The 14808-nt window shown below is 51.6% G+C and overlaps 1 protein-coding gene across 5 annotated transcripts in view; it reads right to left on the bottom strand.

Moving 5' to 3' along the window:
* Positions 1-14808, bottom strand: part of SGK2 (serum/glucocorticoid regulated kinase 2) — a 536387-nt gene that overhangs the window by 237296 nt on the left and 284283 nt on the right. For all 5 annotated transcript variants that reach the window (XM_069652333.1, XM_069652338.1, XM_069652336.1 and 2 more), the window contains one exon: positions 366-415. In XM_069652333.1, the coding sequence (XP_069508434.1) occupies positions 366-415 (50 nt within the window). The remainder of the gene's footprint in view (positions 1-365; positions 416-14808) is intronic.

Below are 14808 nucleotides of genomic sequence, written 5' to 3'. Positions count from 1 at the left end.
AGCTTTTGTTCCACCTGCAGAGGATTCAGAATGTGACTTTTTATACACTTAGCACGTTGAGCACTTCTCCCCAAGTCTGCCTTCACTACAATTTTTCCCGAGAGCTGGGAGAGTTCAAACTCAACATGTATTCACAAGTCCCTGCTGATCGTGAAATCCCATCCTGTGGCCTGGAGGTCCTCTATATTGCACCCACCAAGAAAATGCTAAATCCACCAAGTTATTGTTCTTGTATCTTATATTCGACCTTCAAGATAAGTAGGATCAGCCTAATATAACTGAGGAGTGGTACTGTCAAATCAGGACAGTCGCTTAACTGATTTGTTGAATGTGGAAAACAACCCGCAGATAACACAGGTACTTACTTAGGGTTCGCCGAGGGTCCAAGGTTGATGATGGCAGTCGACATCTGGGGCTGAGGGAAGAAATGCACACTTCTTTATACCAACACACATGATTTTGATCATTACAACTAGGAATTAAAGAATACCTCATGGTATAGCTCCTCATTTCATTCCATCGCCACACAATCAAAGCATACCACTTAAACAAAGTACGACACCACGAAGAAAGACGTTATCGGGTCCACCAAAAACTGTGCTTAGCAGCAGTGGTTGTCAATTTGGATAAACCTGCTGCGCTTTCAAATGGAGTTATTGGTAAGGTGTTGATGGCGGATTCACAACTCCAAGGCATCTTTCATACATCTTCAACACTCCCCCTTCGTTCGTGGTCTACTTTTTCACATGCCTTTAACTCAATCAAAAGTGGCAGTTTGTGTCAAAAGCCTTCATTTACATCTACAATTAACAGTGCCACTGTGTCCACAATTCCTGTGCAGCCTCTTGTGCCCAATTTAATGCAATTTGCTCTGAGATTGCAAGACCCAAGAGAAAACAGCAGTAAGAGTTTTTTTAAAAAAAAACGTTATTGTTTTATAAACACACCAACTTTACCAACATGTAGGACATTTGCATATATGCATTGCATCATTATTTCCACATGTTTTGCATCAGTCCTCCCCCCTTAACTGGAGCCCTTCGTTCAATACCTCAAAATACATTCCTTAGGGTTTGTCCCCCTTATTGTTCTCAGGCGTGTCATCTTCGCTAAATTCAGCCTTAGGGAGTCCCACCATTGTTGCCACTAGTTGTCTCCACTCTATCAGGGGTCCCACCTTCTCCTCCCCTCTCCTGTTAACAGCTTCCCACCATGCCGCCGTCTCCGCCTCTCCCCATTTCAGGAGGTCGGCCCACCATACCTCTTTTCTGGGTCTTTGGGCTGCTTTCCAGCCCATTGCAATCCTCCGTTTGGCCAAGATGTATGCCAACTCTTTGATCTTACTGATGTGCCTCAGGTTGCGTGGTCTGACAAAGCCCCCCAGCATGCATGCCCATCCCGACTCCACCTCCAACTGAATCCCCTTCTGGGACAGACGTTGCTGGACCTCCAACCAGAACCTACCCACCTCCGAACATGACCAGAGCATGTAGATCAACCCAGCCTCCACCTCCCCACACCTGGGGCACTTCTGTATCACTGAGCTTCAAAACCTAGCAATTCTGCTAGAAGTCATATGAACTGTGGGTGACATAACTGGATCTGCTGCAGCCTCGTGTTCCGGGATACCTTTTTATGATACCTCTGGGCCCTCTCTTATTGTCCCTCTAACAAGGGTTCTCCCGCCTCCTCCTCCTCCCAGTCCCGCCTCAGTTGGAGCAACTCCTTGCCCACCCTAGTCATCAATAGATCATAAATTCGGGATATTTCGTGCCCGCCCTCCGAAGTATCGTACATCGTCTCAATGACTATCGGGTTGTTCCGCTAGTTCTGCCCCAGGCCACCTTCCTCGCAGCCGCTTAATAATTCTTGTATATGTAATGTGTTGCCCTCTGTGTACCCCGGTGTCCTCCATTATCTTCTGGAAGTGTAGTACCTCCCCCTCCTTCCATATGTCCCCGAGGGTCGCCAGGCCCATCGGTTCCCAGTATTTGTGGATCATTTTCATCATTTGCATATCCTCCCCGCATAGCGCCACAAGCGGCACCTGCGGGGAGCTTGGGGTCGGATTCCCTGCCAATTGCTATGCTCTGCACCACATTTTCCGACCGAGTTGCAGCAATCTCGCACTACCTTGACTCTCCGATTGAGGCAGCCACACCAGACCTCTCATGAAGAATGGAGCGGAATCCTTGCTCAACAGCCTGGCCTTGGCAATCTCTTCATCGGACAGCCACCTCACTACATACTGGAGCTGTCCCGCCAGGTAGTAGATCTCGAAGTTCGGTAGGTTTATGCCCCCCTTCTCACATGGGTTCTGCAGCTTCCAAAGGGCCACCCTGTTCCTGGAATTATGCCACAGGAAGCCCCTGCACAGGCTATGGAGCTTCGTGAAAAAGCGTTTCGGGAGCATGTATGCGATGTTCGTCAAAAAAAGTAAAAGCATGGGCAGAACCACCATCTTGATCAGAGCCGCCCTTCCCATCATGGCCAGGGGGAGCTTCGCCCAGAACCCCATACTACTCCTGATGCCTTCCACTGCCCTTTCCGTATTGTATTTGTGTTCGCAGCCATATGATATATGTTAATCCCCAGGTATCTAAATGTCCTGGTCCGCCAGGGTATCGGTAAAACAGGTAGGCTCCTGTGCGGGGCCCCTCTATATCACCCCAGGGGGAAAGGGTCGCATAGTGGTCCATCACTTCCAGGACATACTGTAAGTTTTCCTCTGGGAAGCGCAAGTACAGCAATAAATCATCGGCGTACAATGATATCAGGTGCGGCCCCCCCCTTCGTATGGATACCCATCTCCCCGTACTGTTATCTGAGACAGATCGCTAATCGTTCTAATGCCAGGATGTAAAGCATGGATGACCAGTTTCAGCCCCGTCTAGTGCCCCTACCAAGCTGCCATTTATTAGAGATTATCGTGCCAGTTTTGACCTCTGGTACCCTGATCCCATCTTATATTCTTTTAGGGCCGCAAACAACCACGGCTTCCTCACTGAGTCAAAGGCTTTTATTGCGTCCAGCGAGACTATAGCCATTTCGCCTGGGTCCGTCTCTGTCTGTTCTATAATGTGATGCAGTCTCCTGTGGTTGTCTGATATGTTCCTGCCAGGAACATAGCCTGTTTGATCAGGGTGTATGAGTTTACCAATTACCCTTTTGAGTGTTTGCCAGCACTGCCGTTAGAATTTTGCTGACTTGGTTCAGCATGGATAGGGGTCTATATCATCCACAATCTGTGGTAGGCTTGCCTGTCTTTAGTAGCGGTATAATCACCACCTCTCAGAGACTCCGGCAGCCTTCCTTTCTCAAATGCTTCGTTGACTATGGCCAGCAGCGGGGGGGGGGGGAGGGGGGAGGAGGGAGAGTAATTCATGCTTATGTTTTATAGAAGTCACTAGGGAGCCCGTCCGACCCCAGGGCTTTGCATGTGGGTAGGTTCAGAACCACTGTCTCCAATTCCTCTATTGTGAGTGGGGCGTCCAGGTTTTCCTGTTCTTCGTTTAATTTGGGTAGCCCTATATCTTCCAGTGTTCCCTGAATCTCTCGTCCCGTCTCCTCCCTCGGGTCCTCATAGAGGCGTTTATAGAAACTAAGGACCCCTCGTTTACTCCCTCTTGGGAGTCTCAGATCAGACCTTCCTCTCCCTTTATCTCTCTGGCAACTGGTCTCGGTGTCTCATTTTTATATAGCCATGCTAGCAGCCTTCCAGGTTTATCTCCCCTCCATGTTGCCTTTCAATATATTTTTTATCATTCAATTTACATAGTCTATCCCAGTGCTCCCTACTAGTTTGTTATAGTAAGCTCACCTGTTCAGCATCCTCCTGTGAGGTGCCCTCCTTCTGCATCATTTCTTCCAGTTTCTTCTCCGTCTCTTGGAGCTCACGCTCTATGCCCCTTTGAGCCCTCTGGATTTGGAGATGGCCGCCCCTCTTACCACCACTTTAAACGCCTCCCATAGGTTTCCCTCTGACTGCACAACTGCACACTCCCTGTGTTAATGTCAAAGTACTCAATAATCTCCTTAAGTCCTCTCGGAATACTGAGTCCTGCAGGGATTCAGCCCGGAGCCTCCATGTCGGGATCCTCGCTCTGGGAGGCTGGTGTCTCCACTCAAAGGCAAAGGGGTAGTGGTCCGATAGGCTCAGAATACAAGGCGAGTGTACTATCATTTCCCCTACGAGTTCTGAAGCGACAAAAATATAATCCAATCTCGTATACAGGCCATGCGGGGCAGGCAGCGTAGTGCGAGTAATGCCTATCCTTCGTGTGTTGCTGTCTCCAGATATCCTCTAGTCCAAAATCTCTCAACAGGGCCTATTTAGTTTATCATCCGACCTATCCATTTTAGGGTATAACGTGCAGTTAAAATCCCCTCCCCATATAATCACGCTCCCCAGGTGGTGACTAATTTTGTCGTATAGAGCACTGAAATAAGCCACTGTGTCTTGATTGGTGGCATAGATATTTATAATGCTCACTTCTCTATTCTCCAGCAACCCCCGCATCAGTACCATCCTCCCATCCGTTCTGCTGTGGCCTGCAGCATCTGGAATGGCACATGAGGTGCAACCCAGGTAACCACCCCCCTAGCGTAAGCAGAATATGTCGCTCCTATGGTGGTCCCTTTCTACTACTTCTTTACCACCTCCAGTTTCTCTCTAATGAGGTGGGTTTCCTGTAGCAGCGCTATGTCCACTCTCAGCCTTCCCGGGTACATTATTACTTTGTTCCTCTTCAGATAACTGTTTAGGCCTCTCACGTTCCAGGTGACAATTCTAAGACTTCCCATCGCCATGCATGGTTTGTCCCCTATCCCTCCCTCTTTGTTCCTCTCTTCTGTCTCGTTTGGCATGAATATGGGCTTGTACCCCTCCCAAATACAATAACACCCCAACTAACCCTCCCCCCCTGCCCCTATAACTACATTCACAGCACACTTTCCCATCCCACCCTCCTTCCTACCTGTCCCCAACTGGTGCCCAGCTCCATCCCTGGATCTCGGGCTCCCCCGCATTTGGTCCTCACTCGGTATGCCGTGATCAGGTTCCCAGCAGGGTGTCACCGGTCTACTGGTCACCTACCTAGTATATTTACGGGGGTATGGGAGCAGGCTCCCTTCGGCTCCTAGGTTTAGCACTATGTTCCCGTGCCCCAAGGATCATATTCGTATGGCCTTTATTGCACCTGTCCCAGCAACCATAGCCCTATCTTATATTCAAGTCCCACTGTCTGAGTCTGCTGAACCGTTAACGCTGCAGACTTCCATCTACTTATCTGCACCGTCTTCCTTCTGGATACCAGATTCCAGCAGACAGCTCTGTTTATCTAGCCACTCAGACGCATCCTCCGGGGTGTCGAAGAACAGTGCCCTGTTTTTGTGGTACACCTTCAGTTTTGCCAGGTATATCAACATGAATTTATAGCCTGCTTCCCGCAGTCTTCTTTTCACCAAGCCATAGTTCATGCGTCTTCTTTGTACCAGCAGTGTGTAATCCGGGTGTGCCGTTATGTATGCCGATGCCCTCTGTATCGTTCCTCCCTTCCGGAAGTGCTCTAGGATTTTCTCCCAGTCCTTGGGGGGCTCCTGGTGGTGGCCTTCTTGTCAGGGCCCTGTGCGCCCGTTCCACAGCGAATCCTTGGGTCAGCACCCCCCGTCCCCGGTTATTTCCTGTGGCAGCATTGTTTCGATATATTCCGTGGGGTTTGGTCCCTCTGCTCCTTCCGGCAGACGCACGATGCGGACATTATTCCTCCGGGCCCGTCCCTCCGCTATGTTTTCCAAGTTACTCACGTGCTGCTCAAGGAGGTGGATCTCTGCTTTGTGGGACTCACTTGCGGCTGTGTTCGGGGCCACTTCTTTTTTTAATTTGCCTGTGCGTTCTGACATCTTGCCTGAGGAGGTTCACCTCTTCTTGCACCGCACCTACTTTGAGTTCTAGCGCCGCCTTCAATTTGAGCATGGCCGATTCCAGTTTGGTCTCCCACGCCAGTTTCAGGTCTGCTATCGCTTCCAGGATTCCCTGATCTTTGCTCGTGCCGCCAGGGCCCGTGATGGGGGTCCTCTCCTTGCTCCTGGCTCCTTCTGCCATGACCGGCGTTTCTGGCATACTCGTCCAGCGTGGGTTGTTTGCCCTTTGTTTTAGCCTGTTTGGAGGCCATCTTGAAGTTGTGTGTTTCTCCGTGGGCACCCTGGTTTATGGCCCTCAGCTCCTCAGGGTCACCTCGTTAGTCAGCAGTGGCCCTTGGGGGAAGCCGCAGTGGGGGTCCCTACGCCCTGTCAGTCCGCGACTGGAGTGGGTTGTGTCCTCCCACGTACTTGAGCGCCATCGCCTCTCGTTATGCTTGTGCCCCAACAGCCAATGTTTCAGGTCACTGTCTGTGCCCCCGGGGCCCGTGGTCCTATTTGGGTGATGTTACAGCCCTGGCTGCCCTCAGCAGAAGGTGTTACTTTCCAGGATAAGCTCCAGCGGGACCCTCGTTTCAAGTTGTGCCCTGGGTTATGCCCTCAGCATCTCTTATGTGCCTGGGGTAGTTCTGCTAGTGTGCCAGCTTCCTATAGTGCAGTGTCTAGGGGTTCCAGCTCCGTGTGATGGACTCCCACGTGTCCCTCTGCTGGATGTTGAGCCAAGGGCCCGATTCTGGCGTCAGGTGCCCAGTGTTACTGGTCCTGCCGCTACCCTGCCCACATAAATGGGCTGTGGCCATTTAATGTCCCCAGCGCTTATGTCCCATAACAGCCTCTATCAATACAGTTCTCTCAGAGGCTGTTCCTCTCCGCCGTGGATGCTGCAGTGATTCACATCCACTGCTTATAATCCATTGCCCACCGCTACTCTTGGGCCACGTATCTTCCAGCCCCTAGTGTGTTCGTACAGAACTTCCCCGGAGAGCGCTTCCCTGCACAGGTACCTGGCGTCCCAGTCTCTACTTGCAGTCTGCCCAGGTTCGCAGCGAAACTAAGGTGCTGCTTTGTGCCGCCGCCGGGCCCCGCACTCAATGTATACGTTCGCCTTACAGCTGGGACCATATTGTCCGCATATAACAATATAACCACTTTATGAGTGTAGCTGAACCCCACGCTGTAAATGAAACTCCCGAACCCACTCCACCCAGGGCTCTATCGCCAGGGTGAAGAGCAAAGGGGATAGCGGGCAACCCTGGCGTGTCCCCCGTTCAAGCGGCAATGCCCTGGTGTTCCACCCATTCACCCTCACCCTAGCTACCGGTTTAGTATATAGGAATGACACCAAGGATATAAAGAACTCGCCCAGGCCCAGTTTCCGTAAAACAGTAAATAGAAACAGCCATTCAACAGAATCAAATGCCTTGGTGGCATCTAACAGAACTGCCACCACCGGGTCTTCCGCTGGCAACGCCGACATCAAGCCAAACATCCTCCGCAAACCAAAAGAGGTCGACCGACCAGGAATGAACCCCGCCTGATCCGCCCTCACCAGAGTGGGCATCAGCGGCGCCACCGTCTCGCTATAACTTCGCCAAGATCTTATTATCAAGATTTATAAGTGAAATTGGGTGATATGAGGAACAATCCCCTTCCGGTTTCCCAGGTTTCAGAAGTACGACCACAACAGCTTCTCTAAGTGTATCTGGTAAGCGCCCCCTGGAAACTGCCTCCTGGTACATCAGCAGCAAACGCGGAGCCAACTTTTCTACATAGCATTTATAGAATTCGGCTGTGAAGCCGTCAGGGCCAGGAGATTTCCCGCCCGGTAGAGATTTAATAGCATCCACCACCTCTTCTAGTGTCACTCGCCCATTCAGCCCCGCCCCCTGCTCCTCTGAGCACCAATATAGCCCCACCTCATCAAGAAACGCCTCCAGCACCTCTTGTGACGCCGTCAATTGTGAGGAGTACAGGTGGCCATAAAATTCCTCGAATTCATGGGCAATGCCCTCGTCATCGTAATGTTCAACCCCATTCCCATCCGCGATCACCGTCACCTTATTATCCCGCCCGTCCAATCGTGTTAGCTTAGCAAGTGACCTTCCCGGGGCCTGCCCCTCACCATACTTCCGGGGAGCCGCTTTATCCCACATATATTTGATTTCCCTCTGCACTAATACCGGATATTCCTGCAGCTTCTGCTTGATGGCCCCTTGTTGAACCCTATCTGGCACGGGAGTCCCCTCCTGTAACACCAGTAGTTCCCCCCTCTATATCAGCCAGCTCGTTCCGCAGCTTTTTCAGGGTTCCCAACTCCTTGGCTATACATTCCCCCTTGATCACACACTTAAATCCCTCCCATAAGACACCAGCCGATGACACCGATCCATCATTAATCTCAAAATATGCATCTATGGCTTTCGTCAATTACTCCTTAAAGACCGTATCCGTGAGTGCTTCACTCTTAAACCTCCAGGGGCGCCTCACCTTATCCCGACCCTCCAAACGGAGCGACAACAAAACTGGAGCATGGTCCGACAGAGTGCGGGCTGGAATACCCACCACAGTGATCGACCCATAACTGCCTGTGATAGTAGAAAATATTCTAGTCGAGCCGCGGTACCGAGTAGTGAGTGTATTGGCTCACTCCCGGATTCCTCACTCTCCAAATGTCTTCAATATCCCACACTGGGCACATACCAAGTAGTTTAATGGAAGTTGTGTTGCCTGAGCGCATAGCGCTCCCCGTTCTATCTAGGGATGCATCCAATATGGAGTTGAAGTCCCCAGCCCAGACAATTTCCCCCTCAGCAAGCGTCCCCAACTGCCGCTCTATCCAATCTAGGGGTTCTATGGTATCTTGGTTAGGACCTTAATAACTTATCAGTGTATATAGGCTCCCCTGGATAACCCCCTGCACTATCAAGACCCTACCCTCCGAGTCTTTAACCACTTTGACCAACCGAAACCCCACCGATTTATGTACCACAATACCTACACCTCTGGAGTAGGAGTAGGAGGAAGAAAAATATCTATGACACCCCCAGTTTCTACCAAACTTAGATTCAGATTCCGGTGTCAAATGGGTCTCCTGAAGGAAGGCCACCCCGATCCTATACCGTTCTAGATATTGCACCACTTTCCGGCATTTGGGCAGATTGTTAAATGCACTGTCGCCATCTGAAAATGATAAACCACTCACCCCCCCCACTCCAACAGACCTCATGGGCCCCAAGCTCCCAATGCGTACCATCGCCCCCCCCGTCCTCCCTCCTACCTCCCCATTCTACCAACAACCCTCCCCAACTTGTCAGTGGTGGCCCCCCCAACCCCCTGCAGCGAAAGCCCCTCCCCCACCCATGCCGGAGTCCCCAACTTCCCAGCACCCCAACATCCACCAACATTTTCAAACACAGCTTGCGTTCAGGGGTCAGCTACAAGCCCAACCCTCCTTCGCACCCCAACAGGATAGATGTCTCTGCTCCAAAACCATCATGAACTGTTTAAAACGACGGCAGTATCACTAATGCGTTTCCATATCAAAAGGTGTCAGGCCTCCCCCATCCGCGATCTAGGAGACCTCGGCAACATGTCAAGAAAAGAAGAGGCCTCCTCCAGAGACTGAAAAAATAATGATTTCCCCTCATAGACCACACGCAGTTTGGCGGGAAATAACATAGCATATTGCAGACCTTTGTCCCTCAACCTCAACTTCCAAAAAGGATTTCCTGGCCGCTTGCCTTTATCAGAGAAGTCCGGGAAGAGTTTAATCGCATCCCCTTATAGGACAGAGTGCCCTTCTCCCTAGCTTTCCGGAGTGCCACATCCCTATCCCTATAGTTCAGGAGGCGGGCAATCAACGGCCGAGGTGGGGCTCCCAGAATCGGTCTGCGGCCACTGGGAATCCTATGGGCCCTCTCCCCAACACAGAGCGGGGAGAAGCCGTCCGAGCCCAAGGTTTCCCACAGGATTTCCTCCACCAGTGATTCCACATCTCTAACCCGTCGACTCCAATAATCCGATAATTCTTATATTATTCCGGTGGGATCTCGATTAGAGATCATCCTGCTTCTCCCGAAGCTCTCTCAGGGCTTTCCTGACTTCTGGCATCTCCCCAGAGACCGCTGTTGCAACACCCTCTACCCCGTCAGGCGCCCCTCCGCCTCATCTAGCCTCTCTCCATGCTTGTCCAACCTGATCTGCAGGTGGGCCACCTTGCAAGTCAGGGTAGCCACTTGCCGTCCAAAGATTGTATACCGGACTGTAGCTGCAATAGCATAGCTTGAATGTCCTGAAAGGCCGCCACCGGATCTGTTTCATGCCCTATGCCCGGTGTCTGTTCCATCTCCCCCACCGGACCACCACTCTTGACCTGCGTAGACATCTCAAAATTTAATTTGGACCGTTTACCTCCTTTCCCTGGCCTGGACATGGTTAACACACAAATCGGGGCACAGTGGTACTTTGCAGGATATACTGGCATAGGCCGCCGGCCCTCCTGTCCCCCGAGCCAGGGGGGGTCCGAAGTCTCAGCAGGAGTTCTGTACCGGCTAGGGGAAATTACACCAAAATTAAAAAAAAAAAAATAAAAAAACCCCGAACCCGTCTCTCCAAAGGAAAAATGACCACGGATTGCTCTCAGTGAGGATTTCCCCCACCTCCACACCGTCCAGTCGGGACCTCTCCGCTTAGCAATACATCACACCGGCCGCCGCTGTACTTAGCCTCATATTGCACCGCAGATCTTGTACAGTCGAAGCATCCCAATAGCCGAGGTGCAGGGAGCTAAAAAGATCAGAGGCATGCGCCCCCAGTCATCGGACTAGAGAGCGCCTTGCAAGTAGGTCATGCGTGTCCCCTGTCGTGTGCGCACATAAGCAGGCTTTTGCATGCCAACCATGGGAGAAACAGCTTGAGGCACCTTGCAGCTCCACTCAAGCAGGTCACTGACGGGCGCCTGACACCATCCTCAGGACAGTTATCCGATACCCCCAGTGCAAGTTCTTCCAGGAGTTCATATATCCAACAAATTCACCGCACAAGACCCCGGTCTCATCACATGGGTCCATCCATCAAGCCCACTATTCACCGACTTGTCAGGACGTGTAACTTCCCAGTCCACCAAGTCCTCAGGCCACGCGGGCTGCCTGCACAGAAACCGCCGTTCGTTGGGGCCAGCAGCCACAGAGCAAGGGAAGCAAGCGCCACGAGACCAGCGCCTCCCACCCGCCCCGGGACCCCCACCACCACCGGGCATGCAGTTCCCTCCTCTATGGGTGTGTGGGGCCGCAATCAGGTGAGGGGTGCGGGGGGGGGGGGGACAGACCACCGGCTCCCCGCTCACCTCTCCACGGCCGCCGCTACCGCTCTCAGCCCCAGGCTCTGCCGACGCACAGCAGCCGCGCCGCCTACAGCGCACAGTCTGCGGGCGGGCTGCCTCACCGATCCCAACTGAACCAGCACTCCTCTCCTGCACCCGCCTCCTCTACCAAAAGGGCGCCTCAGCGGATCCCGCTCTCCAGGCCGGTGATGTCCAGGCAGGGGGCGGCGCCACGCTCCACTCGTCTCCTGCAGCCGTCTTTCCCTATTCAGGGATCCTGGAGAGCCGCCTCTACGCGGGCCTGCACCTCCCCCACTCTTCTCCGGAGCGGGCGCGCTCTGCAGTTCCACACCAGTTATTCAGCGCTCCGCCAGTCGCGCCGCGGTTCCAAAAGGATCTTCCCAAACGCCCGACACTGAACAGCTTCAAATGCAGCCACGAAATCAGGAGAGCCTCCGCAGAGACTACCGGATAGAAGGCTGGATAGGAGATGTGCTGGAGAGCTTCACGGGCCTGCGGCCACCTTGGTCGCGCCCACTAGCGCCCCACTACCTGTTTGAATGTTGTAGCTCCCTTCCACTGGAGTGCTGGTCTCTCTTCAGAGTTCGAATTTGTTCGAGAATGAGAAACTCTGGTGCCATTCTTCATGTGGACCATTGAAGCCAAGTATCCTCTGTAGAAGGACCATCACATGGATGCCAGAAGGCTGCCTCTGTGACCAGCACTGGCCCAGCCAATCACAGTTAAACAAAGCTCTACCTTCTTCTCAATTCATGGTGCAGGTGCAGAACCTGCAGAAGGGGCCTCCCTCACTTGGACTGGCAGAACTGAAACAGTCAAAACTCTTGCTTGCTGTTCTCAATGTCCTGGGGATTGGCAAAGCCAAAGTATAGCATTTGTCTTGTATCCTCCTGGAGATGGACTCCCTTGTCCCATGGATGCCTTCAAGACTCGGGGCTAGAAACTTTATGAGCATCTTCCCCTGGTTCCATGTGTTAATATCCCCTCAAAAATAACGTGATACAAAAATATCGCCATATTTTTGCAGCAATATTGACCCATGGACCCTGCGGGGGCGGGCCTGCATTATTTTAAAATGTGAGAGGGACACCCCCACAACCCCCACTCCCACAAATTATCCCCCCAAAAAATATCGCCTATGGCGAGACAATCTGCCATATGTACGGCGATATTTTTGGTGGGGATATTGTGTAGGGACACCCTTCCCCTCGACTGCAAATGCTTCCCCACCTTGCTGCGTTCAGTCTTCAGAACAGAGAAGTGACTCCCTTGGACTAAGGTTTGACCTTTGGACTGCCAGGTGCCAGCTGACCCTGCCCAGCATTGAATCTGCTGCCTGCTTGGGATCTTCCTACCTCATTGGATTTGACTTCGAGCCATCTTCACACCATCCATGGGTACCTGCTTGTGTCAGACCCCAAACAGAGGAAGGTTTGCACCCACAACCAGGATCTCCTCTCCAAAAGGTGAGGTCACTTGCCTCCAATTATTGGCCATCTAGGGGTGCTGGTTTTTCTGTTCAGAGTTCAGGGGGAATCGACTGATTATGTGTCTAGGCCCCCTAATTCAAAAGCAATCGGATGTGCAGTCCACCTGCAGCTACCGTTGCCTTAAGTGTTGGTGCCTGGGCCTAGGAGTCATGTTTGAGATCCCCTTAGGCACAAAGGGTTGGTGGTCCGGCTCCTTTACAGGAACCATCATTTTTTAATACTTACCGTAGAATATGAATTTAGCTCCAACGAAGTCTGTGTTTCAAATCGCCTTTGAGACTTTTGTGTTCTTGAACTGCTTGATATAAACCAGTGTGTTAAGAAGTTACCATTCTGATGGGGGGTAGGGGGGTGCGCTAGAGAGCCCAACCAAGATGGCCGTGAGCTGTCCACACTACACTGATATCCAGGCAAAATCCAGCCGTTTGGCGGGCCAAAAGACCAAATCTGTGAGCACTCCTTAAAGATACCTCAGGAAACGTGGAAGACCTTACCAACTACCAACCAATTTCAAATATACCATACTTGGCAAAGCTACTAGAAAGCTAAGTCTACGAGAAAATATTGGAATACGTGGAAAACAACCAGCTGCTGGATCAGGCACAAGTAGGCTTCAGACCCATGAGAGGAAAGAAAACTGTGCTACTATCTAGGACGGCCTAAATACCAACACAGGCTCCAACACTAACTTTGCATTAATACTACTCAATCTCTCAGCAGCCTTCGACGCAGTCAACTAAGACACCCTCATCAAAAGACTAGAAAATATTGGGATCAGCAACACTGCTCTCTTTTGGTTAAAATCCATCCCGACAGAAAAAAAAAATCTGGCTAGAGTCATTCAAATCAGCACCTCGGAAAAATGTGGAGTCCCACAGGGGTAATCGCTTTCACTGTTACTCTAACATCTACATGACTCCACTGATCAACCTCATCAAAAACATGTCTCAATTGCTACAACTACACAGACACCCAAATCATTTATAGAATCAATGCCAATAAAGAGCAAAACCCAACACTAACTTACTTCCTCGTTGAACTACACCAATGGATGACCAACAACAGACAAACTCAACCTGGACAAAACCAAAACCATGATTACACCCAACGACCCAGCAAACAACCAGCACATTCCATGGCCTGCCGAACTAGGCAACTTGCCAGAACCATCCAGGGTGGTCAAACATCTTGGAATCCTAATGGCCAACGAGCTAACACTAGAACTACAAGTAAAGGCAGCAGTTAAATGCTTCTTCCACTTACATACGATAAAGAAAAATCTTCCTTCTCCTTCATCCACAGAAAGCTCGCCATCATTTCTCATCCTGTCAAGACTAGACTATGCCAACAGCATCTACACATTGGAATGCCAGACTTCCTGTTGATACAGCTGCAGGACCACTCCCGGTTGCTTTCAGGATCAAGTTCTGCATCATCCACAAGGCTTTCTGGGGCCTGACACCCAGCTACAAGCAACCCCCTCACCCCGAATACCTCCTTGCTTGAGCCCTTTGGTCTTCTAGCTCCAACTCTCTGCAGATCAGACACTTCTCTAAGCAGAGACTGGGTGATGGGGTAGTCTCTCTCCTCCGCAGAAGCCTCCCTCTGGAATGGTCTCCTTGAGCCAGATCTCCTTAAGTTCTGGAAGCTCCTGAAGACACTCCTTTTCTCCTCTTCCTACCCTCTCCCTGCAACTGCTAATGCCCCAGTCTGCCAATGTGACTGGCTGCCTGGTTCCCTCAGTTCTACAGGGCACCTCACCCCCCCACCCTGTACCCCCCCCCCCTTCCTCGCACTTAGCATGTGGACCCTCATCCCATGCATTCCCTGGCACTTTTCCTCCTGGCACTCTCTCCTCTTTGTCCTGCTCTTCCCTTTCCATCCAAGCACCTCGCATTCGCGCAGAGCGACACCCCCCCCCTCCCCCTCCCTCGCACTGCTTGTTACGGAACTTGCACGATCCAAATGTCAGAATGCCTAGTAGGACGTTATCTTCTTTCTCCCTTGTCCTCCACACACCCCTTTTTTGCCTTGTGGCGCCTTCAAACACAGTCTGTT

The sequence above is a fragment of the Ambystoma mexicanum genome, chromosome 3p, assembly GCF_040938575.1.
Source record: "Ambystoma mexicanum isolate Mex_15411 chromosome 3p, UKY_AmexF1_1, whole genome shotgun sequence".
Taxonomy (NCBI): domain Eukaryota; kingdom Metazoa; phylum Chordata; class Amphibia; order Caudata; family Ambystomatidae; genus Ambystoma; species Ambystoma mexicanum.
The sequence above is the reverse complement of the archived record's forward strand: the minus strand, read 5'-3'. Positions and strand labels throughout refer to the sequence as shown.